Source organism: Lutra lutra, chromosome 8, assembly GCF_902655055.1.
Source record: "Lutra lutra chromosome 8, mLutLut1.2, whole genome shotgun sequence".
In the NCBI taxonomy this organism is placed as follows: Eukaryota; Metazoa; Chordata; class Mammalia; order Carnivora; family Mustelidae; genus Lutra; species Lutra lutra.
Genome location: NC_062285.1, coordinates 90,581,041 through 90,604,389, shown reverse-complemented (window position 1 = coordinate 90,604,389; position 23,349 = coordinate 90,581,041). Strand labels below are relative to the sequence as shown.

General features: G+C 34.4%; 1 protein-coding gene across 5 annotated transcripts; it reads right to left on the bottom strand.

Annotated features, from left to right (window-relative positions):
* On the bottom strand, positions 1-22,524 carry KLRK1 (killer cell lectin like receptor K1). 5 transcript variants are annotated; one of them, XM_047743261.1, is made up of 8 exons: positions 22,359-22,520; positions 21,271-21,380; positions 19,957-20,064; positions 14,341-14,433; positions 13,866-13,901; positions 13,351-13,502; positions 6,157-6,260; positions 1-161 (listed from the first exon to the last, which is right to left on the bottom strand). In XM_047743261.1, the coding sequence occupies exons 2-8, from the start codon at positions 21,308-21,310 to the stop codon at positions 44-46; spliced, it is 651 nt and encodes a 216-aa protein (XP_047599217.1). In that variant the 5' UTR covers positions 21,311-21,380; positions 22,359-22,520; the 3' UTR covers positions 1-43. The 5 variants fall into 5 exon arrangements, with proteins under 5 accessions (XP_047599217.1, XP_047599216.1, XP_047599219.1 ...); XM_047743260.1 differs by having other exon boundaries at positions 21,271-21,377; XM_047743262.1 differs by lacking the exon at positions 1-161 and adding an exon at positions 723-791 and having other exon boundaries at positions 21,271-21,377; positions 22,359-22,524.
* Positions 22,525-23,349: the final 825 nt, after the last annotated feature.

Here is a 23,349-nt window from a genome sequence, read left to right as displayed (position 1 = left end):
TTCTGTGCTCTTGAATTCTTTATTTTTTATAAATCATAAGCATTTATACAATCCTTTGCATGCAGATGTATGTGTTTGGAGTTGAACAGTTTTCAGTATAACCTTTAAAACTTGATCCATAAACTGCACAGGTTCCATTCTGCATTTCAACCATTGTTAATCTAGAAGGACAAATTATATTTGTGACTTTATTAACACATATTTAAAAATTTAATATGTAAATTAATTCAAACAATACATATTTATTAATGCATAAATATAAAAATGCAATACAACAAATCTAAATATAGGTATTGAAATAATATTGTTTCAGAAGGTTTTAGGACCATGCCTAGTCTTAGTTAAAGATATGCAAAATATAGCCAACTCAGTTATAAAAGCAAGAACTTCATTCTATTATAAATTATATGCCACTATTTTTTGCTACATTGGAAATTAGTCAATTTAGGAAGTCTGGAATCTCTTGATACATGTACCTGAGTGAAATGAAAGTTTTTAAATTTTTTTAAGCATATCAAATAGGTTAGAACTTAGAATTCAGTTTAGAAGTCAGCAGATGTCATGTTTTATGTAAAAATAAACAATCTTCTTTGGATATATGCAAATTTACTTGGTAAGGAAATAAAAATTCTTTTATATATGGAATGTCTGTGTATATATATATAATATATGTGTCTGTGTAGACATCCCACGTAGAGATAGTTACTTATTTATTTTTTCAAATGTAGAGATAGTTATATCTGTGTATCTATTTTGCTTCAGAGTCTGGTGATTTGTATTCTGCCAGGAACCTGTGGTAAATAGAAGGCCAAGGAGAGAGTGAGGATGCATCAGTGTAATTCTGAACAAAAAATTAGAGAAAGACCATGGTCCGATAGTTTGTATTCAAAAGGACAAGGGAAGAGACTCAGTCCATATAGAAACCATTAGCTACCATAGGAGAAAAAATTAAGATATTTTTAGTAACTGCTGTTAGTTGGTCTCAATCTATGTACATTAGAGTCTCATTTTAAAATCTCACTTTTTTTTTTTGATTCCTTCCATTTCTGTGTGTTTTCCCATACCATTTGTATTCCATGTCTGCCAGAGTACTGATTATTCTGGATGGTACTTATTTGCTTATACCCATATCTCTAACTGAAGTGTGAAACCCCTGAAGGAATTGTGTCTTATTCATCTCTGTCATTATCTCTGCAAAGTTCCTGGAAATTGAATAACACTCAAAAAATATCACATGCATAACTGAAATTTATCTTTCTAGTTGTTTTGCTTTTGCTTCTAAAACAAACATTTACACTTAAAGCATGGAAAATACTGAGATAAAGTGACACAAGTTTTATTAGTATTTCTGGAGAATAGACTGGTTTTCGTCAAAAATAAAATCGCAAGCCATACAGAAATGAGGTCATTCCACATCAAGTCTAAGGTGTACTGGGGCCTCCAAATTCCAAATATATAATGAAGGAGGAGCATAGGTAGTATCTGTTACAATGAATATAAGGGGAGATATGAAAGAAACAGATGGCAGTAAAAGGTTATTCATTGATTATCCATTAGGGAAGCAAACTGAACTTTAAAATCAAGGAGAAGTGATTTTTAAAAAAGATTTATTTATTTATTTTAGAGAGAGGGAGAGAAAGGGAGAGAGGGGCAGAGGGAGAGAATCTTCAAGCAGACTCCCCTCTGATGGTGGAGCCCAAAGTGGAGCTTAATCTCATGATCCATGAGATCATGACCAGAGCTGAAACCAAGATTGGGATGCCCAACCAACTGAACCACCCAGGTGCCTTGAGAAGGGATTTTTTTAAAGGTCATTCAATAGTAATTCTGGCTGTAGAATAATAAAGACATTTATTTGAATCCCTACCAGAACTATTACTCATTTTATAGTTTAGGTGAATTATTATATACTTTAAAACTCTGTTTCTTACGAGCAAAATTAAAAATGACCCCGTTATAGAGGTTTTTAAGACTGTTCAATGAAAAGATACATATGAAGAGCATAAAACTGTCTGTGACAGAAAGGAACCAGCTAATTAACCAGACATTAGCGTTAATGTTGTTGTGATGTTTTTATTATCTCTACAGAACTAGAGATTCAAATAAGTAAAATACACTTGAAATAAAGAATTAAAAACTTTTATAGTTTTGTATAAGAAAAAAGCACAAGTTAACTTCATTCCAATTTCAATTTGTTTAATGTATTTGTAACTGTAGTGTGTCTGAGGGAAGGGAAAGAGAAATGAAAGGGGGGGAAATTTGAAGAAATAATAGTAGTAAATTTTTTAATTTTTCTGAAAATTATAAACCCATAGATCTAAGAGTCTCAACAAAACACAAGCACAAGAAAAAAAAAAAAAAACTAACCTAAGGCATATTACAACCCAATTTCTCAAATCCAGTTATAAAGAAAAACTATTAAAGTAGCTAGAGGTGGGAAAGATATATTATAGGGTGGCTAACTGGATTAAATATGCTGCCTGCAAGAGACTTACTTTGAGGGCACACATAGGCCAAAAGTGAATGAATGGTGGGTGATATTCCAGGCAAATGATATGCCAAACCGAATAGGTGTGGGCATAGTTATATCAGTCAAAATAGACTTTAAGTCAAAATCAGTCACAGAAGACAAGAATGTCACTATATTGTAGTAAAGGGGTTGATTAATCAAGAGGATAAAACAATTTATTGTTTTACATTGAATATGTATTCACCCAACATTGGAACACCTAAATACATAAAGAACCTACTAACAGAACTGAAGGGAGAAAGAGATAGCAATACAGTAACATAGGGAATTTCAATATTGTACTTGTAACATTAAATAGACATGAGACAATTAATAAGGAAACAGTAAATTTGAATAATACTATAGACCAAATGGACCTAACAGACATATCCAGAACATTCAATCCAACAGAAGTAGATTACACATTCTTCTTAAGGACATATGAAATGTTCCCCAGGATAGATGATATATTGGGCCACAAAGCAAGCCCTAACAAATTTATGATTAAAAATCATATCAGGTGTTTTTTTAATGACCACAATGGTATGAAACTAGAAATTGATAGCAGGAAAAAAACAGAAAATTTCGCAAATACATGGAAATTGAGCGACCAATGGACCAATCCCAAACAACCAATGGATTAAAGAAGAAATCAAAAGAGACATCAAAAAGTATCTTGAGATGAACAAAAATGAAAATACAACATACCAAAACTTATGGAATATAGCAAAGCCATTAGTTCTAAGAGGGGATTTTATAGGAATAAATGCCTAAATGAAGAGAAAAGAAAGATCTCAGATGAGCAACCTAACATATACATGTAAATATGTTATATATATAACATATGTAGTACAATAATATGCATGTCATCTGATATTATATCTAGTATACAGCATGACTATAGTTAGCAATACTGTGTTATATACTTGAAAGTTGCCAACAGAGTTAATTTTAAATGTTCTCACCAAAATAAATAAATAAATAAATAAAAATTGTGGTCAAGTGAAGGTGATAAATGTGTTAACTAACCTTTATTGTGGTAATCACTGAACAATATATATATGTGTATCAAATCATCATATTGTGCACCTTAAACTTACACAATGTTATATGTTAATTATATCTTAACAAGCTAGAAAAAAAATAGTACAAAGTTTAAAAGGAAGAAATGGAAGGATACTATTGCAAGAATACTATACTAATACATAAGTGATATAATACCAGTTACTAAATAAGTCAGAGAAAGACAAATGCCATATGATTTCACTCATATGTGGAATGTAAGAAAAAGAAGATGAACATACAGGAAGGGAAGGAAAAAATAAAGTAAGATGAAAATAGAGAGGGAAGCAAACCATAAGAATTCTTAATTATTGGGAACAAACTGGGGTGCTGAAGGAAAATTGGGTGGGGGAATGGAGTACTTGGGTAGTTGGCATTAAGCAAGGTACTTGATGTAATGAACAATGGGTATTATATTCAACTGATGAATCACTGAACTTTATCTCTTAAACTAATAAACAGTGAATTGGGCAAATAATAGACAAATTGCAAGATAAAGACTTAAATTATATAAATAATCACACAGAAAGTGAATGTCTTAAACTTCCCATCAAAAGGGCAGAGATCATTAGATTTGATGATAAAATGACTCCAACTGTAGTCTGTCTATAAGAGTATTCTGTCCATAGAAGTTAGTTGTAATATAAATACAGAGATAGGTTAAAAAGAAAGGAATACAAAATAAATACCACATTAGCACTAATCAAAGAGAACCTGACATGGCTATATTTATAATAGACAAAGGAGGATTTCACAGCACAAAATGTCATTATGGAAAAAGAGATTACATAATGATAAGAGTCATAAATTCATCAGGAGTATACAACAACCCAAACATTTATCAATAGAACTTAAGAATATTTTGGTAAAAAAATTTTGAACTACAAGTAAAATACATAAATCCATAATTATACTCCAAGATTTCAATATCTGTCTCTCATTAATTAATAGAATAAATAGAAAATCAGAAAGTTTAAGACTGGAGCAACACTTCCAGCTAACTTGACCTAATTGAAATTATAATACACTCGTCCCAAGGATTGTGTAATACACAGTTTGTTCAACTTCACATGGAACGTTTTGGAAAACAGACCATAGTCAGGTCCATAAAACTAATCTCAATAAACTTAAGTGGATTCAAGTCATACAAAGTATGTTCTTTGATTAAGATGGAACTAAATTAGAACTCAGTAAAAGAAAAAATCTCTGGGAAATTCCAAATGTTGGAAACTAAATAACACACTTCTGAATAATCCACAGATCAAAGAAGAATGCAAATGGGAATTTAGAAGCTATTTTGAAGTGAATGAAAATGAAAACACAATATCTCAAAACATGTGAGGATATTGCAAAATTATCTTACATATTTGTAGCCTGAATGTTTCTATTAGGAAAAAAAATTCGAACCAATAGATCAGTTTTCACTACAAGAAACTATGGTGGTTTTCTTTCTCTTTTCTTTAGAGGATAGATAAATGGGAGTCCTTTAATACAGCTGAAGGTTGAACGAGGAGCCTGTGTGAGTGAATACTGAAAGAAATATAGTGGAAGTGGGGAGCAGAAATTAATGAAATAGAAAATTGAAAAATAAATGGTAAATGAGCACAAAAAAGATGTTCGTCATCATTAGTCATTAGTGAAATGCAAGTTAAAACCACAATGAGATACCACTACACACCTGTGATAATGGCTAAAATGTCAGAGATGTAACAAGTGTAGACCAGGATGGAGAGCAACTAGAACTCTCATACACTGCTAGTAGGAATGTAAAATGGCACAGTTACTTTGGAAAATAGTTTGGCAGGTTCTTAAAAAGTCAACACATACTTATTAATTACCCAACCATTCTACTCTTACCTTTCAATGTAAGAGAAAAGAAATGTATATGTTCTGTATATGTTCATACAGACTTGTACACAAATATTCATAGCAAGTAGCTTTATTGCTAATAGTCAACAACTGGAAACTACCTATCTATCCATCAACAGAGGAAAGGCAAAGCAAATTGAGTGACTCATAAATGGAATACCTCCAGGAACAAAAGTAAATTAATCCTTCATACATGCTATGAGGTGGCCGAATCCAAAATAATTGTGCTGGGTGAGAAAGCCAGACTTGAGAATGGCACATACGGCAGAAATCCATTTATATTAAATTCTATAAATTGCAAACTAATCTATAGTGACATAAAGTAGGTTAGTTGCCTGGGGTCAGAAAAAGGTGGGCAGAAAGGGGTAAGAAGGAGAGATTACAAGGGTGCAAAGGGTGCAAAAGTTTTGCAGGTGAAACTTCTAGAAAGAATATGTGTTTGATACTTAAACTCTCTGCTTTAGTCTCTTCCTCTGTAAAATGGGCATAGTATTAGATTTACCTTGTGCAGTACTTAGCACATAGCAAACAATGTTACTCATTATAATTGGTATTGGCTGCTCTGTCTATAATCTCCTAAATTTAGGCCCTCAGGGTGTTTTGCTGAATCTGTTAGGATATGGGAACATCCTGGCATTGTGTGAAGTAACATGATCTTGAATGACCATAGAGACAGCTTAGAGACAAAACCCACAAATAGACGCCTTAAGACTTACTGGTTCTGTAAGAGAGTGGTGCCATCTTCCCACTGCCAAGATCCATTTGCTGGAATTTGTATTAGTCCCATCCAATGGTATGATTTCACTAATTTAAAGAAGTCCTGTTTGAGAACACAAATAAATCAGTGCTCAGAATTTTAATTAATACAAAGCCATAATCATTTAATCATTTTTTCCCTACACTTGGGGAAATGCATTCTGTCCTCTAGCCTAATTCTCACTTAAACACTGTACATAATACCTAAAATTTCTCTGCTTTATTTTTATTTTTTTAAATTTTAAATTTTTATTTAAAAAAAAAAAGATTTTATTTATCTATTTGAGATGGGGGGAGCACACAAGTTGTGGGGCAGAAGAGGTGGAGGGAGAGGGAGAAGCAGGCTTTCCACTGAGCAGGGGGCCTGATGCAGGGCTCCATCCCAGGACCCTGGCATCATGACCTGAGCTGAAAGCATACGCTTAACCAACTGAGTCACCCCAATGTCCTGTGCTTTTATTTATTTATTTATTTATTTTTAATTTTTAAAAATTTTTTTAAGATTTTATTTATTTATTTGACAGAGAGAAATCACAAGCAAGCAGAGAGGCAGGCAGAGAGAGAGGAGGAAGCAGGCTCCCTGCTGAGCAGAAAGCCCGATGCGGGGCTCGAACCCAGGACCTGGGATCATGACCTGAGCTGAAGGCAGCGGCTCAACCCACTGAGCCACCCAGGTGCCCCATAATTTTTTTAATTTTTTATAAACATATAATATATTTTTATCCCCAAGGGTACAGGTCTGTGAATTGCCAGGTTTACACACTTCGCAGCACTCACCATAGCACATACCCTCCCCAATGTCCATAACCCCACCCCTCTTCTCCCAACTCCCCTCTCCCCAGCAACCCTCAGTTTGTTATGTGAGATTAAGAGTCACTTATGGTTTGTCTCCCTCCCAATCCCATCTGGTTTCATTTATTCTTCTCCTATCCCTTAACACCCCATGTTGCATCTCCACTTCCTCATATCAAGGAGATCATATGATAATTGTCTTTCTCTGATTGACTTATTTCGCTAAGCATGATACCCTCTAGTTCCATCCATGTCGTTGCAAATGGCAAGATTTCATTTCTTTTGATGTCCGCATACTATTCCATTGTGTATATATACCACATCTTCTTTATCCATTCATCTGTTGATGGACATCTAGGTTCTTTCCATAGTTTGGCTATTGTGGACATTGCTGCTATAAACATTCAGGTGCACGTGCCCCTTCAGATCACTATGTTTGTATCTTTAGGGTAAATACCCAGTAGTGCAATTGTTGGGTCATAGGGTAGTTCTATTTTCAAGACTTTGAGGAACCTCCATGCTGTTTTCCAGAGTGGTTGCACCAGCTTGCATTCCCACCAACATGTAGGAGGGCTCCCCTTTCTGCGCATCCTCGCCAGCATCTGTCATTTCCTGACTTGTTAATTTTAGCCATTCTGACTGGTGTGAGGTGGTATCTCATTGTGGTTTTGATTTGTATTTCCCTGATGCTGAATGATATGGAACACTTTTTCATGTGTCTGTTGGCCACCTGGATGTCTTCTTTGCAGAAATGTCTGTTCATGTCTTCTGCCCATTTCTTGATTGGATTATTTGTTCTTTGGGTGTTGAGTTTGCTAAGTTCTTTATAGATTTTGGACACTAGCCCTTTATCTGATATGTTGTTTGCAAATATCTTCTCCCATTCTGTCAGTTGTCTTTTGGTTTTGTTAACTGTTTCCTTTGCTGTGCAAAAGCTTTTGATCTTGATGAAATCCCAAAAGTTCATTTTTGCCCTTGCTTCCCTTGCCTTTGGCGATGTTCCTAGGAAGATGTTGCTGCAGCTGAAGTCAAAGAGGTTGCTGCCTGTGTTCTCTTCAAGGATTTTGATGGATTCCTTTCTCACATTGAGGTCTTTCATCCATTTTGAGTCTATTTTCGTGTGTGGTGTAAGGAAATGATCCAATTTCATTTTTCTGCATGTGGCTGTCCAATTTTCCCAACACCATTTATTGAAGAGGCTGTCTTTTTTCCATTGGACATTCTTTCCTGCTTTGTCGAAGATTAGTTGACCATAGAGTTGAGGGTCTATTTCTGGGCAATCTCTTCTGTTCCATCGATCTATGTGTCTATTTTTGTGCCAGTACCATGCTGTCTTGATGATGACAGCTTTGTAATAGAGCTTGAAATCCGGAATTGTGATGCCACCAACTTTGGCTTTCTTTTTCAATATTGCTTTGGCTATTCGAGGTCTTTTCTGGTTCCATATAAATTTTAGGATTATTTGTTCCATTTCTTTGAAAAAAATGGATGTTACTTTGATAGGAATTGCATTAAATGTGTAGATTGCTTTAGGTAACATAGACATTTTCACAATATTTATTCTTCCAATCCAGGAGCATGGAACATTTTTCCATTTCTTTGTGTCTTCCTCAATTTCTTTCATGAGTACTTTATAGTTTTCTGTGTATAGATTCTTAGCCTCTTGGGTGAGGTTTATTCCTAGGTATCTTATGGTTTTGGGTGCAATTGTAAATGGGATTGACTCCTTAATTTCTCTTTCTTCTGTCTTGTTGTTGGTATAGAGAAATGCAACTATTTTTTGTGCATTGATTTTATATCCTGACACTTTACTGAACTCCTGTACAAGTTCTAGCAGTTTTGGAGTGGAGTCTTTTGGGTTTTCCACATAGAGTATCATATCATCTGCGAAGAGTGATAGTTTGACTTCTTCTTTGCTGATTTGGATGCCTTTAATTTCCTTTTGTTGTCTGATTGGTGAGGCTAGGACTTCTAGTACTATGTTGAATAGCAGAGGTGATAATGGACATTCCTGCCGTGTTCCTGACCTTAGCGGAAAAGTTTTCGGTTTTTCTCCATTGAGAATGATATTTGTGGTGGGTTTCTCATAGATGGCTTTGATAATATTGAGGTATGTGCCCTCTATCCCTACACTTTGAAGTTTTGATCAGGAAGGGATGCTGTACTTTGTCAAATGCTTTTTCAGCATCTATGGAGAGTATCATATGGTTCTTGTTCTCTCTTTTATTAATGTGTTGTATCACATTGATTGATTTGCAGATGTTGAACCAACCTTGCAGCCCTGGAATAAATCCCACTTGGTCGTGGTGAATAATCCTTTTAATGTACTGTTGAATCCTATTGGCTAGTATTTTGGTGAGAATTTTCACATCTGTGTTCATCAAGGATATTGGTCTGTAGTTCTCTTTTTTTGATGGGATCCTTGTCTGGTTTTGGGATCAAGGTGATGCTGGCCTCATAAAATGAGTTTGGAAATTTTCCTTCCATTTCTATTTTTTGGAACAGTTTCAGGAGAATAGGAATTAGTTCTTTAAATGTTTGGTAGAATTCCCCCGGGAAGCCGTCTGGCCCTGGGCTTTTGTTTGTTTGGAGATTTTTGATGACTGTTTCAATCTCCTTACTGGTTATGGGTCTGTTCAAGTTTTCTATTTCTTCCTGGTTCAGTTGTGGTAGTTTATATGTCTCTAGGAATGCATCCATTTCTTCCAGATTGTACAATTTGTTGGCGTAGAGTTGCTCATAGTATGTTCTTATAATTGTCTGTATTTCCTTGGTGTTCATTGTGATCTCTCCTCTTTCATTCATGATTTTATTTATTTGGGTCCTTTCTCTTTTATTTTTGATAAGTCTGGCCAGGGGTTTATCAATCTTATTAATTCTTTCAAAGAACCAGCTCCTAGTTTCATTGATTTGTTCTATTGTTTTTTTTTTGGTTTCTATTTCATTGATTTCTGCTCTGATCTTTATGATTTCTCTTCTTCTGCTGGGTTTAGGGTTTCTTTCTCTAGTTCCTTTAGATGTAGGGTTAGGTTGTGTACCTGAGACCTTTCTTGTTTCTTGAGGAAGGCTTGTACCACTATATATTTTCCTCTCAGGACTGCCTAAGCTGTGTCCCACAGATTTTGAACCATTGTGTTTTCATTATCATTTGTTTTCATGAATTTTTTCAATTCTTCTTTAATTTCTTGGTTGACCCATTCATTCCTTAGAAGGATGCTGTTTAGTCTCCATGTATTTGGTTTCTTTCTAAATTTCCTCTTGTGATTGAGTTCTAGCTTCAGAGCATTGTGGTCTGAAAATATGCAGGGAATGATCCCAATCTTTTGATACCGGTTGAGACCTGATTTTGGACCGAGGATGTGATCTATTCTGGAAAATGTTCCATCTGCACTAGAGAAGAATGTGTATTCTGTTGCTTTGGGATGAAATGTTCTGAATATATCTGTGATGTCCATCTGGTCCAGTGTGTCATTCAAGGCCTTTATTTCTGTATTGATCTTTTGCTTGGATGATCTGTCCATTTCAGTGAGGGGAGTGTTAAAGTCCCCTACTATTATATTATTATTGTTGATGTGTTTCTTTGATTTTGTTATTAGTTGGTTTATATAGTTGGCTCTTCCCACGTTAGGGGCATAGATATTTAAAATTGTTAGATCTTCTTGTTGGACAGTTCCTTTGAGTACGATATAGTGTCCTTCCTCATCTCTTATTATAGTCTTTGGCTTAAAATCTAATTGATCTGATATAAGGATTGCCACCCCTGCTTTCTTCTGATGTCCATTAGCATGGTAAATCCTTTTCCACCCCCTCACTTTAAATCTGGAGGTGTCTTCGGGTTTAAAATGAGTTTCTTGTAGGCAACATATAGATGGGTTTTGTTTTTTTATCCATTCTGACACCCTGTGTCTTTTGAGTGGGGCATTTAGCCTATTAACATTCAGGGTAACTATTGAGAGATATGAATTTAGTGCCACTGTATTGCCTGTAAGGTGACTGTTACTGTATATTGTCTCTGTTCCTTTCTGATCTACTACTTTTAGAGTCTCTCTTTGCTTAGAGGACCCCTTTCAATATTTCCTGTAGAGCTGGTTTGGTGTTTGCAAATTCTTTCAGTTTTTGTTTGTCCTGGAAGCTTTTAATCTCTCCTTCTATTTTCAATGATAGCCTAGCTGGATATAGTATTCCTGGCGGCATGTTTTTCTCGTTTAGTGCTCTGAATATATCATGCCAGCTTTTTCTGGCCTGACAGGTCTCTGTGGATAAGTCTGCTGCCAATGTAATATTTTACCATTGTATGTTACAGACTTCTTTTCCCGGGCTGCTTTCAGGATCTTCTCTTTGTCACTAAGACTTGTAAATTTTACTATTAGGTGATGGGGTGTGGACCTATTCTTATTGATTTTGAGGGGGGTTCTCTGAACCTCTTGGGTTTTGATGTTTGTTCCCTTTGCCATATTGGGGAAATTCTCTCCAATAATTCTCTCCAATATACCTTCTGCCCCCCTCTCTCTTTCTTCTTCTTCTGGAATTCCAATTATTCTAATGTTGTTTTGTCTTATGGTGTCACTTATCTCTCTAATTCTGCCCTCGTGGTCCAGCAGCTGTTTGTCCCTCTTTTTCTCAGCTTCTTTATTCTCTGTCATTTGGTCTTCTATATCACTAATTTTTTCTTCTGCCTCATTTATCCTAGCAGTGAAAGCCTCCATTTTTGATTGCACCTCATTAATAGCTTTCTTGATTTCAACTTGGTTAGATTTTAGTTCTTTTATTTCTCCATAAAGGGCTTTTATATCTCCCAAGAGGGTTTCTCTAATATCTTCCATGCCTTTTTTGAGCCTGGCTAGAACCTTGAGAATCATCATTCTGAACTCTAGATCTGACATATTACCAATGTCTGTATTGATTAGGTCCCTAGCCTTCGGTACTGCCTCTTGTTCTTTTTTTTGTGGTAATTTTTCTGCCTTGTCATTTTGTCCAGATAAGAGTATATGAAAACGCAAATAAAATACTAAAGGGGTGGCAAAGACCCCAGCAAAATATGCTTTAACCAAGTAAGAAGAGATCCCAAATCGTGGGGGGGGTTGGAGAAAGGGGATAAAAGGAGGTTCAGAAAGAAAAAAAAAAAAGGAAACAATTAAAAAAAGAAAACGAATAAAGAAAAAATATGAAAAAGAAAATTATATATATATATATTAGATAAACTAGCTAAAAACGTTTAAAAAGAAAAGGGTAAAAGTTTAAAAATTAGCAGAAGAAGAGAGAAAAAAATTGAAAAAGAAAAAAAATCAAATTATCTGCAAGATAAAGAATCATGGGGAGAAAGCCATGAGTTCCGTGCTTTGCTTTCTTCTCCTCTGGAATTCCGCCGCTCTCCTTGGTATTAAAACTGCACTCCTTGGTAGTTGAACTTGGTCCTGGCTGGATTTCTTGTTGATCTTCTGGGGGAGGGGCCTGTTGTAGTGATTCTCAAGTGTCTTTGCCCCAGCCGGAATTGCACCGCCCTTACCCGGGGCCGGGCTGAGTAATCCACTCGAGTTTGCTTTCGGGAGCTTTTGTTCCCTGAGCACTTTCCGTAGAGTTCCAGAGGACAGGAATGAAGATGGCGGCCTCCCAGTCTCTGGCCCGGAGGAGCCAAGAGCTCGGGGCCCCACTCCTCAGTGCGCCCTCAGAGAACAGCACCCATTTACTCCCGTCTGCCTGGCCTCCGGCCGTGCTCCGAGCTGACCGTGCCTGCAACCGGTTCAAGTTAACCCCGAGGTGTGAGCTCACTCCTCGGCTCTGTCTCTGTATCCGGCTTCCCTGTTCTAATACCTGCAAGCTCTGCGACCCTCAGACACCCCCGATCCTTCTGTGACCCTGTGGGACCTGAGGCCACGCTGACCCCGTGTGGGCTTCACTCCGGTTTAGCCTCTGGAGTGATGTCCCTCAGCGGAACAGACTTTTAAAAGTCCTGATTTTGCACTCCGTTGCTCTGCTGCTTGCCGGGAGCTGGCCCCTCCCCCCACGGTCTATCTTCCAGTCGCTTTGGATTCACCTCTCCGCCAGTCCTACCTTTCAGAAAGTGGTTGATTTTCTGTTTCTAGAATTGCTGTTCTTCTTCTCTTCGATCTCCCGTTGGATTTGTAGGTGTTGCAGTCTTTAGATAAGCTATCTAGCTGATCTCCTGCTACCTGAAGTAGTCTCAGCCTGCTACTTCTCTGCCATCTTGATTCCCTTCTGCTTTCTTATTTTTGATGCAGAAAAATTTAGGATGGATATATCTGAGTCTTAGTGACTCTCTTATGTTTCAGGTTCATATTTCAGTGAGTTGCCTCCCATGTTAGGACTGAGTATAGTAAGGGAAATTAAAACAAATACTCAACCTGATCTTCTCTGCTGTATATCTTCAGGAGACTGGAATTTTGAGACATACAAGAAGCTTGGCTCTGGTACCAGTTTTTGCTCTCATTAAAAAATTGGTAACAGTTATTTTTATAACATATCCAGTTTTTAGGACATGGGCCACAATAACTTTCTAGAAAGAGAGAATATATTATTAATTCTGTACGAGTCTGAAGATTATAGCAGATTTTGTCTAGACAGTTTAAATACTCTTTTATTGTAACTTTAACATTCCAGATAACCAATTGGATCACCTCCAATGACATATCTTTACACATTTATAAAGAGAGACAGATGTCAAAACCAAGTGTCTTCTGCTTTTTTACAAGCACTCTTTCATTGTTAAAAAATAAAAATTGGGAGATGTTATGGATTACGGACAAGAATTAATCATTTTCTCACACACTCTCTTAATAACATTGGATGCATGCTTATGCTCAGTTATATAGAGATTCATGTAATCTGTGCTTCAAAACATTAGAAAACTTTCACTTACCTTGCAAAGAAATTGGAGCTTCTTGGTTGAATAATGCTATTAAAATAATTAAGAGGATTAAGAGGTACAAACTTCCAGTTATAAAATAAGTAAGTCATGAAGATGAAAAGTACAACATAGGGAATATAGTCAAAAATATTGTAATAGCATTGTATAATGACAGATGGTGATTACATTCATCATTGTGAGCACTGAGTAATGTATAGAATTGTTGAATCACTATATTGTACATCTAAAACTAATAAAACATTATTTGTAAAACACAGTTCAAGAATTAAAAAATAAAATTATTAAAAGGTTATTAGTAACATAGTCCTAGCAAAAGTAGTTGACACGTTTTTACACTAATAGCAAAAACATAAAGACACATACAATATTGCTTGTTTATGTCTCTGTATTTCTGAATACTAATCAAAGTAATGCATTACAATCATTAAGTCAAGAATATTCTATCTACTTCTCTACTATCACTTACAATGTATGAATATGGCACCGCATATCATTACCATTATAATGAAATGGATCCCCATAGCTATAGCAATGGCACGGGCTACAAAAAATGGACGTGCTGTCAAAAAAAAAAAAGAGAACGAATAGAAAATAAAGATTAAAAAGTTTGGTATGTTCATGTTTGATATAAATGTTATGAGTGCTTTTTAGGGGGGAGGGACATCAGTACTTTAACTTAAAACTAGTAAAATAAGTACTTTGCAAGTGATTTAAAAAAAAAAAAAGACTATAGAAATGCATACTCCCTACTGTTTCTCTCTAAAAGTTCTCCAGTTTCCTCCATAGAATAAATCATGGCTATAATTTAAAAAATATTTTTATGTAGATACAATAATAAACATAGACATTTCCCTTCAATCCCTTTTTAAAAACATGTTGAAGAAACTGCAGAAAATACTTCGTGATTTTTTTTTTCACTTAAGAATATTGGGACGCCTGGGTGGCTCAGTTGGTTAAGCAGCTGCCTTCGGCTCAGGTCATGATCCCAGCGTCCTGGGATCGAGTCCCGCATCGGGCTCCTTGCTTGGCAGGGAGCCTGCTTCTGCCTCTGCCTGCCATTCTGTCTGCCTGTGCTCGCTCGCTCTCCTCTCTCTCTGACAAATAAATAAAATCTTAAAAAAAAAAAAAAAAAAAGAATATATCTTAGTGATTATTCTATATCATGTCTTATAAAGTCAAAATTTTATAAATAGTTGCTTTCATTACATTTCATTGATACGTGGACAAAATCTATTGACAAACTTAATTTTTTCCAACATGTATTTAAATTGTTTCTGAGTTTTGCTATTAGATATAACAATATGAATAATATTTTATACACACTTGTATATATTTTTGAGTTCCTCTCTAAGAGAAATACCTGAGAGAGTAACTGCTGAGTCAAGGGCATTTGCATTTAAAATTTTTGTAGTGATTGAAATTTTCAGTCCAAAGAAGAAATACCAATTTATGTAGTACCAAAAATAAATTTAAAAGCCTGTTTGCTCACATCTTCTCTGCACTAAGTATTATTCACATTTTAAAATATCTAAACCTTATAAGCAATATTTTTAATTTAAATTCTGTTTTTCCTGTTATGAATAAGATTGGACATCTTTTACTATGGTTAAATAATGTTTTTATTTTATTTCTCTGATAATTCTCTTGTTTGTATTGAGTAGCTGGTTCCTTTTTTGCTTTTCGGGTTAAGGGTATTAGTTCATTTCTTACCATATGTTTTGCAAACACACATCTCAGATATTTCTGCTTTAACATTATGAAATTGTGGGAGTGTTGAATGTGTAATGGTTACCTTGATCAAATTTTCCTTTATAACTGATTTTTTTTGGATATGATAAAATGTCTTCATTATTCTTAGTTTATAAAGTATGTTGAACTCATGTGTCATCATGTTATATGGTTTCCTTTTTTATTTGACCTATTTGATATTTTTGCATGTGTGTGTGTGTGTGTGTGTGTGTGTGTGTGTAATAAATAAGGTAGGAACTTAAATTTAAAATTTTTTTTTCCAAATGGGCACTTAATTTTTCTAACATCATTTACTGAATAAATCAATGTGTTCTCATTGCTATGAAATACCACCTTTAGCATGTAATACATTCATAGTTATATTTTCATTTATTCCTATGTTCTTTATGCATTTTCCACTCACACTATATGTAAAATTCCCTTAGTTTTGCAATATGCTTGAGTTTTTCACAGTACCCACAGCTATATATTACATTTCTTTTTCAAAATATTTTGGTTATCATTACACTTTATATGTACCTTAAGAACTTTAAAATAAAAAGAACTTGGGTTATGTGGGTGGCTCAGTGGGTTAAGCTTCTGCCTTTGGCTCAGGTCATGATCCCAGCTACCTGGGATCGAGCCCCATATTGGGCTCCCTGCTTGGCAGGAAGCCTCCTTCTCCCTCTCCTACTCCCCCTGCTTGTATTCCCTCCCTCGCTGTGTCTCTCTCTGTCAAATAAATAAATAAAATCTTAAAAAAAAAGAAAAATAAAAAAATAAAAAGAACTTTAAGCTTTTCAAGAACCTGTATGTTTAAAATATTGTAATTAATCTTTCAATAGAGTCACATTAAATGCATAAATATATGGAGATAATTTACATCTTTAAAATGTCTTTTCCCATTATACATGTTTATTTTATGTTTGTCAATACAACTTTTTAATTTAAGATTTTATTTATTTATTTGACAGAGATCACAAGTAGGCAGAGAGGCAGGAAGAGAGAGGGGGAAGCAGACTCCCTGCTGAGCAGAAAGCCTTATGTGGGGCTCCATCCCAGGACCCTGGGATCACGACCTGAGCCAAAGGCAGAGGCTTTAACCCACTGAGCCACCCAGGTGCCCCTGTCAATACAACTTTAAATTGATAGTTTTACTTCTAGCGTTTTTAATTAAAAAGTTTATTTCTGTATTTAAAAAAAAATTTGGTCTTGTATATATGGAATTTTTGTTTCATCACATTTTTATTGTTTTTCTAGATAGTAAGGCAATTGATTTTATATCTTATCTTCAATTGAGTCCTCATATCAGATTTTCATATTGTTTGTCACATTTTTGAATGAAGTTTTTGAGGGTCTTTAAAAGGTTGCTGGGGGGGGGAGGGATGGGAGAGGGTGGTGGGGATATGGACATTGGGGAGGGTATGTGCTATGATGAGTGCTATGAAATGTGTAAACCTGGCGGTTCACAGACCTGTACCCCTGGGGATAAAAATACATTATATGTGTATTAAAAAATTTAAAAATTTAAAAAAAGTATTTTAAATTACAAATAATTGCAAGTAATGTTTATTTTGCCTTTTTATTCTAATGTCACATCATTTGCTTTTTTTCTTTTTCTTGGTTATTCATGTTGGCTAGCACCAGCAGAACAATTACTATTAGTCAACAACAATGACAGCAAAAATTCTTGTCTTTTCTAACTATAATAAAAATGCAGGGGCGCCTGGGTGACTCAGTGGGTTAAAGCCTCTGCCTTCGGCTCAGGTCATGATCCCAGCGTCCTGGGATCGAGCCCTGCATTGGGCTCTCTGCTTGGCAGGGAGTCTGCTTCCCCCTCTCTCTCTGCCTGCTTCTCTGCCTACTTGTGATCTCTGTCTGTGAAATAAATAAATAAAATCTGTAAAAAAAAAATGCAGCTAGCATTTATCAATAAGCATAATGATAACTTCTGAATAAATATATATTTTAAAAAAGTATTTATGTATTAGAGATTTTAAAAATTAAGTCCTTTTAAATTAAGAACTCAGAGTGATTTTTATCTAAAACCTTTTCAACATTATGCATATGATCATACAAACTTTCCCCTTTGATGACTGCATATGGCACATTTCCCTCCTTGTAATCCACTAATAAATAATCATTTATTTTTTAACACTTTATGAAGATTCATAAGTGAGAAGTCTGTTGTTTTCCTTTCTGTGTAAACCATTTCAGGCTCTATTTTCAATGGTATTCTGGCTTGATAAAAGACAGAGAGCTTATCTCTGTACATTCTGAAACATTTCTGTGAATGACAATCAAATTGTTGCTTCCACACCTTTAAGAACAGATCTCTGAAAGATATTTTGTATTTCCTTTCCCTTTTGTTTCCATTTCATTTACTTCTCCTTAAAGTTAGTTGTTCAGTGCTCCCTTAGAAACTGCGGTCTCACATTCAATGTAATCTCTAGCCAAATACCAAAAGCATTTTTCATGGAGCCAGAACAAACAATCCTAAACTTTGTATGGAACCATGAAAGACCCTGAATACCCAAAGCAACCTTGAGAAAGAAAAGCAAAACTAGAAGCTTTACAATTCCAGACTTCCAGTTATATTACAAACCTGTAGTAATCAAGACAGTATGGTCCTGGCACAAAAATAGACACATAGATTAATAGAATAGAATAGAAAATCCAGAAATGAACCCACAGCTCTATGGCCAACTAACCTTTGACAAAGCAAGAAAGAATATACAATGGAAAAAGGACAGTCTCTTTGACAAATGGTGTTGGGAAAATTGGAGAGCAACATGCAAAAGAATGAAACTGGATCACTTTCTTGGACTATACACAGAAATAAATTTAAAGTTGATGAAAGACCTAAATGTGAGACAGGAAACCATGAGAACTCTACAGGAGAACAGAGACAGTAAACTCTTTGACATTGGCCATAGCAACTTCTTACTAGTATGTCTCCTGAGGCAAGAGAAACAAAAGCATAAATAAACTATTGGAACTTATAAAAATAAAAATCTTCTTCATAGTGAAGGAAACACTCAACAGAACTAAAAGACAACCTATGGAATAGGAAAAGATACTTGCAAATGACATATCTAGTATCCAAAATATATGAAGAACTTATAAAACTCAACACCCAAAAAACAAATAACCCAGTTAAAATGGGCAGAAGGCATGAATAATCATTTTACAAAGAAGACATCTAGGTGGCCAACAGACATATGAAAAGATGTCCAACATTACTCATTATCAGGGAAATACAAATCAAAACTATGATGAGATATCAACTGACACCAGTCAAAATGGCTAAAATGAACACAGGAAACAACAGACATTTGTGAGGAATTGGAGAAAGCAGAACACTCATGCATTGTTGGTAAGAATGCAAACTGGTACAGCTACTGTGGGAAACAGTATGGTGGTTCCTCAAAAAGTTAAAAATAGAACTGTCCTACAATCCATCAGTTGTACTACCAGGTATTTACCCAAAGGATACAAAATACTAATTTAAAGGGATATATGCACCCTGTTGTTTACTGCAACATTATTAACATTAGCCAAATTATGGAAAGATCCCAAATGTCCATTGACTGATGAATGGACAAAATGAATGGATAAAAAATTTATATATATATATATATATATATATATATATATATATTCTAATATATATTAGAATATTTTATATATATTTTATATATAGAATATTAGAATATCACTCAACCATCATAAAGAATGAAATCTTGCCATTTGCAATGGTGTGGGTGGAGCTAGAGAGTATTATGCCAAACAAAATCAGTCAGTCAGAGAAAGACAAATACCATATGATTTCACTCATATGTGCAATTTGAGAAACAAAACAAATGAACCTAGGGGGAAAAAAGGCAAACCAAGGAACAGACTCTTACCTATAGAGAACAAACTGATGGTTACCAGAGGGTAGGTGGGTGGGAGATGGGCTAGATAGGTGTTAGGGATTAAGGAGAGCACTTGTAATGAGCACCAGGTGTTATATGTAAGTACTGAATCACTAAATTCTAAACCTTAAACTATTATTACACCATATATTAACTAACTGGAATTTAAATAAAAACTTGAAAAAAAATCAAGAAACTGCTGTCCTGGTTGTCATTATTATGTTAATGATAGTATCATTTATGGGGCATGAAAAAATTCTAAGCTGAACAATATCTGCTAATTGTATTATATATTCCAATATTATACTAGAGTTAATTTCATTTCTGCTTTTCTCATTAAGGTAAAACAAACTGACTGTTAATCACTGATCTAATCATACAGATTCCAAGACTCACCTCAGTATAGTGAGAAAAGACAAATGGAGTATTGAACTTACGATTTTCTCCACATTTGCTTGTGATTAATGTAGACTTTCTCTTTTGCCATCGTGGAGACGTACCATGCTTTACCAGTTCCAAGTTATAATTATGAACTTCATTCATTTCTAGAGAAAAGCAGTTCAGGTCAATAGGAGTCATAGCCTTTCGGCCCCTTTGGTCATAGTTTTTCATATTTAACTTGACATACTGTTCATATCCTTTTTAAAGTATAACATCAAGTTACTTTTGTTTTATATTACTTCATTATTATGATTTTTATACTTGTAATATGAATAAAATTATATTTATTCTATGGCAAAAGGTCTTTAGCAGATCTGTGCTATAAAATAAGATAATTCTTAGTGTGTGATAAAATCTAACATTAAAATAAAGACAGTGTATAGTAAAACAGGGACCTAGGGAGATAGACATGTGTTTAATTCATAGAGCCATATTTGCTAAATTAATAACTTCACAAATTATACGCAAAAAAAAGAAAAGGGAAAAAAGGAACAAAACACCAAAGGATATTAACACAACTTGTCATGAGTGGTTTAAAAAGTGAAATTAAAATAACATTCATTTAGAATCAATAATGTTAATCATGTAGTAAGCAGTAATTGCCTTTTTTTCAAGTGAAGGACATACAAATAATGTGTAAAATTTTAAGATAAAGACAAATAAGCTGCCTCTGAACAAAACAAGTAAAAAGCCACTTTGCTCTCTTCCTGAAATAGTTATCATTACTAAATACATAAAAACTTTACATAATGAAATGTTAATATTAATTATCTTTTATACCTAAAACTAAACTAAAGCATTGTTTGTACATACCATATGTAACATAATTATCAAACATGTGAAGAGGGTAGGTATTATTTTATGGATGAAAAAATTGAATGTTACAGGAGGCCAAAATCATATTTGTATTTAATATAATGCTAGAAATAGAAATTGACTAATGTACATATAACATGTTTTATATCTCTATTTGATAGAGAAAGGAAACTCAAGTGCAGAGAAGATGTGGGTTGTCCAGATCTCAAAGCTACAGACTAGTAAAAGTTTGATTAAAATTCTTCTAATTCCAAATCCTCATGCTGTCACTATTTCAGGTTACCTCAAATTGTGAAAGATTTTACTTTAGTTAATGAAACAAAGGAGGAAAAAAGCTTTCAAGTTTTTGAAAACTCCATTTAAAATATAACATGAAATGAACATAAATGAATTAGAGTAGCTTGCTTTCTTATGCCTTGTACACTTGTATCAAATTCTGGGAATCTTAAAATTATACACAGGCTAAATTGCACATCTATGTGGAAAACACATACCCATGTTGGGACGAGCCCACCGATCTCGGATCAGGTTCATTGTCAGATTATGACTATTTATTTACTCCAGAGATGAATCCAAAATCTTCATATTGAAGATGACATATCTTCCTTAGAAAAATAAGAATACAAAAATATCTCTCCCATTCATATATATAAAGAGGAAAATGAAAATAGGAGTTCATACAAGCCAGGCAAAATTAAAGTTTTGCATTTCTTTTAGTTATAAAATAAAAAATAAATATTTAAAAAATGCAATAGGTGTTTTTCATTCACCTACATTAAGCTACTTAATCAAAAATATTTTCCATTACTGATCTTGAATGACAACATCTATAGTTTTCTATTTATAGTTATCTTACTTGGTGACAATTTTTTTTGGCAAGGCAAATTTGGGTAAGACATATGAATTCTTTGGATGTTTGTTTCTATTACATATTAATTCAACTTCTGTCCATAGTATCATCATTAGTATCATCATCATCACCACCATCATCATCTATAAGTTATCATCACCATCTTTATTAGCAAAAATAATCTCATGTTTATTTATATAGTAACATCTTACAGTGTCTAGAAGAGCTTTCAGAGAGAAAATGGCTATTAACTAAATATACATAGTGCATAGATTTTAAAAAAGCTGTTTCATATTTGATCATCATAGTAGGAAGTAACAATATGTTTTTTTCATTTTGCAAATAAAGTCGTGTATCACAGAAGGTAAGTGCCCTGCATAAGAGCAGAAAATTCCCATGTGTGAATTCAATTTGAAATTCAATCTTTTAATCCCAAATGTAGATTGATTCCTCTAGTTTTGTTTAATGACAAGACTCCATCTTCTAGCAACATCATAACATCTTATTCTTCAGTAAATATATCCTGCCTACTCACCACTGAATGTAGTGTAAACCAGTATATACCTCAGAAGTAAGAAGAATTCCTTGACCTCCGTAATTCTATTCAAAGAAGCAATTATAGTTACCTTACAGTGTAAATATTTTTGGAAACTTTCTCGAGTTTGAAACCTCAAGAATTTCTCATTTCCTGAAAAACAGTTTTTAGAAACACAGACACACACAGAAACACACCTGATCAAAGAAGGAAGGTCTTGATTCGTGTGGATAAAAGTCTCCTATACAACTGAAAAATTAAGACACGTCCTGAGCTATCACTTTAGAACTAAAAGTAGAGCATCAAGTCTGATTCCTAAGAAAGATACGGCAAGTGTTACTGTAATCTCATATTGTGAAGAAGCATAGCACAAACCACACTACTTCCACTTCATCACAGCACAGAAAATTCCACTACGTAGTGAAATAAATGGTAGGCGTTAACATGATTTTATGACTTAAATGATGAATTCAGTGATAAGAAGGTACCCAGAGTTTTGAGAAACACATGGTGTTATTAGATAATTTCTTTCTGAATTTTAAGTGAAAAATTGTTCTAAAATATGGTTATAAGTACTGTGTGGGGGAAAAAAGATGAAAATTAAGTTAACTTCATAATCATTTTGTGAACATGCTGTTATAAATTTGAATGGAATCAAGTATGCTATATCATATAAGTTGGAACTATAGAAAGATATCTTCCATATGTGTACACCTATATATCAGTATATGCACACACACAAGTGCATACAAGTATATAGACATATATGTGTATTCACATGACCTTTTAATTATAAAAATATATGCATACAAAATAAAAGTTCCATAATGAAAAAGTGCATACAAAAATAAAAGTTCCATAATGAACCCTCATATGCATAGCTTCAACAATTATCAGTTTGTGGTTAATGACTTCATTTATGATATATGTGGTATCTTACACCATCTCTGCTTCTATTAAACAGGACCTTTACTTTCTTTGTGAACATTGCTCATTATATTACTTTCTATTTCTCAGAACATTAGCACCAAATCTTATGCCAAAATACCATATAATCAACTAATGTCTTAGAGTTCTGGTTTTTAGCTACTCATAATTTTTTTTACCTTAAAAAATGATAAAGAGGACTACCACACCCAAAAGGAGCCTGTGGAGGAAGGGGACCAGTCTTACACTATTGGTGGGAAT

Coding starts and splice junctions, on each gene's coding strand:
- KLRK1 (XM_047743261.1), bottom strand. CDS start 21,310: ATGAACCTGATCCGAGATCGGTGGGCTCGTCCCAACATGG. Junction 20,065..21,270: donor GTGGGCTCGTCCCAACATGG/GTATGTGTTTTC, acceptor GCTTTTCTCTAG/AAATGAATGAAGTTCATAAT. Junction 14,434..19,956: donor AAGCAAATGTGGAGAAAATC/GTAAGTTCAATA, acceptor TTTTTTTGACAG/CACGTCCATTTTTTGTAGCC.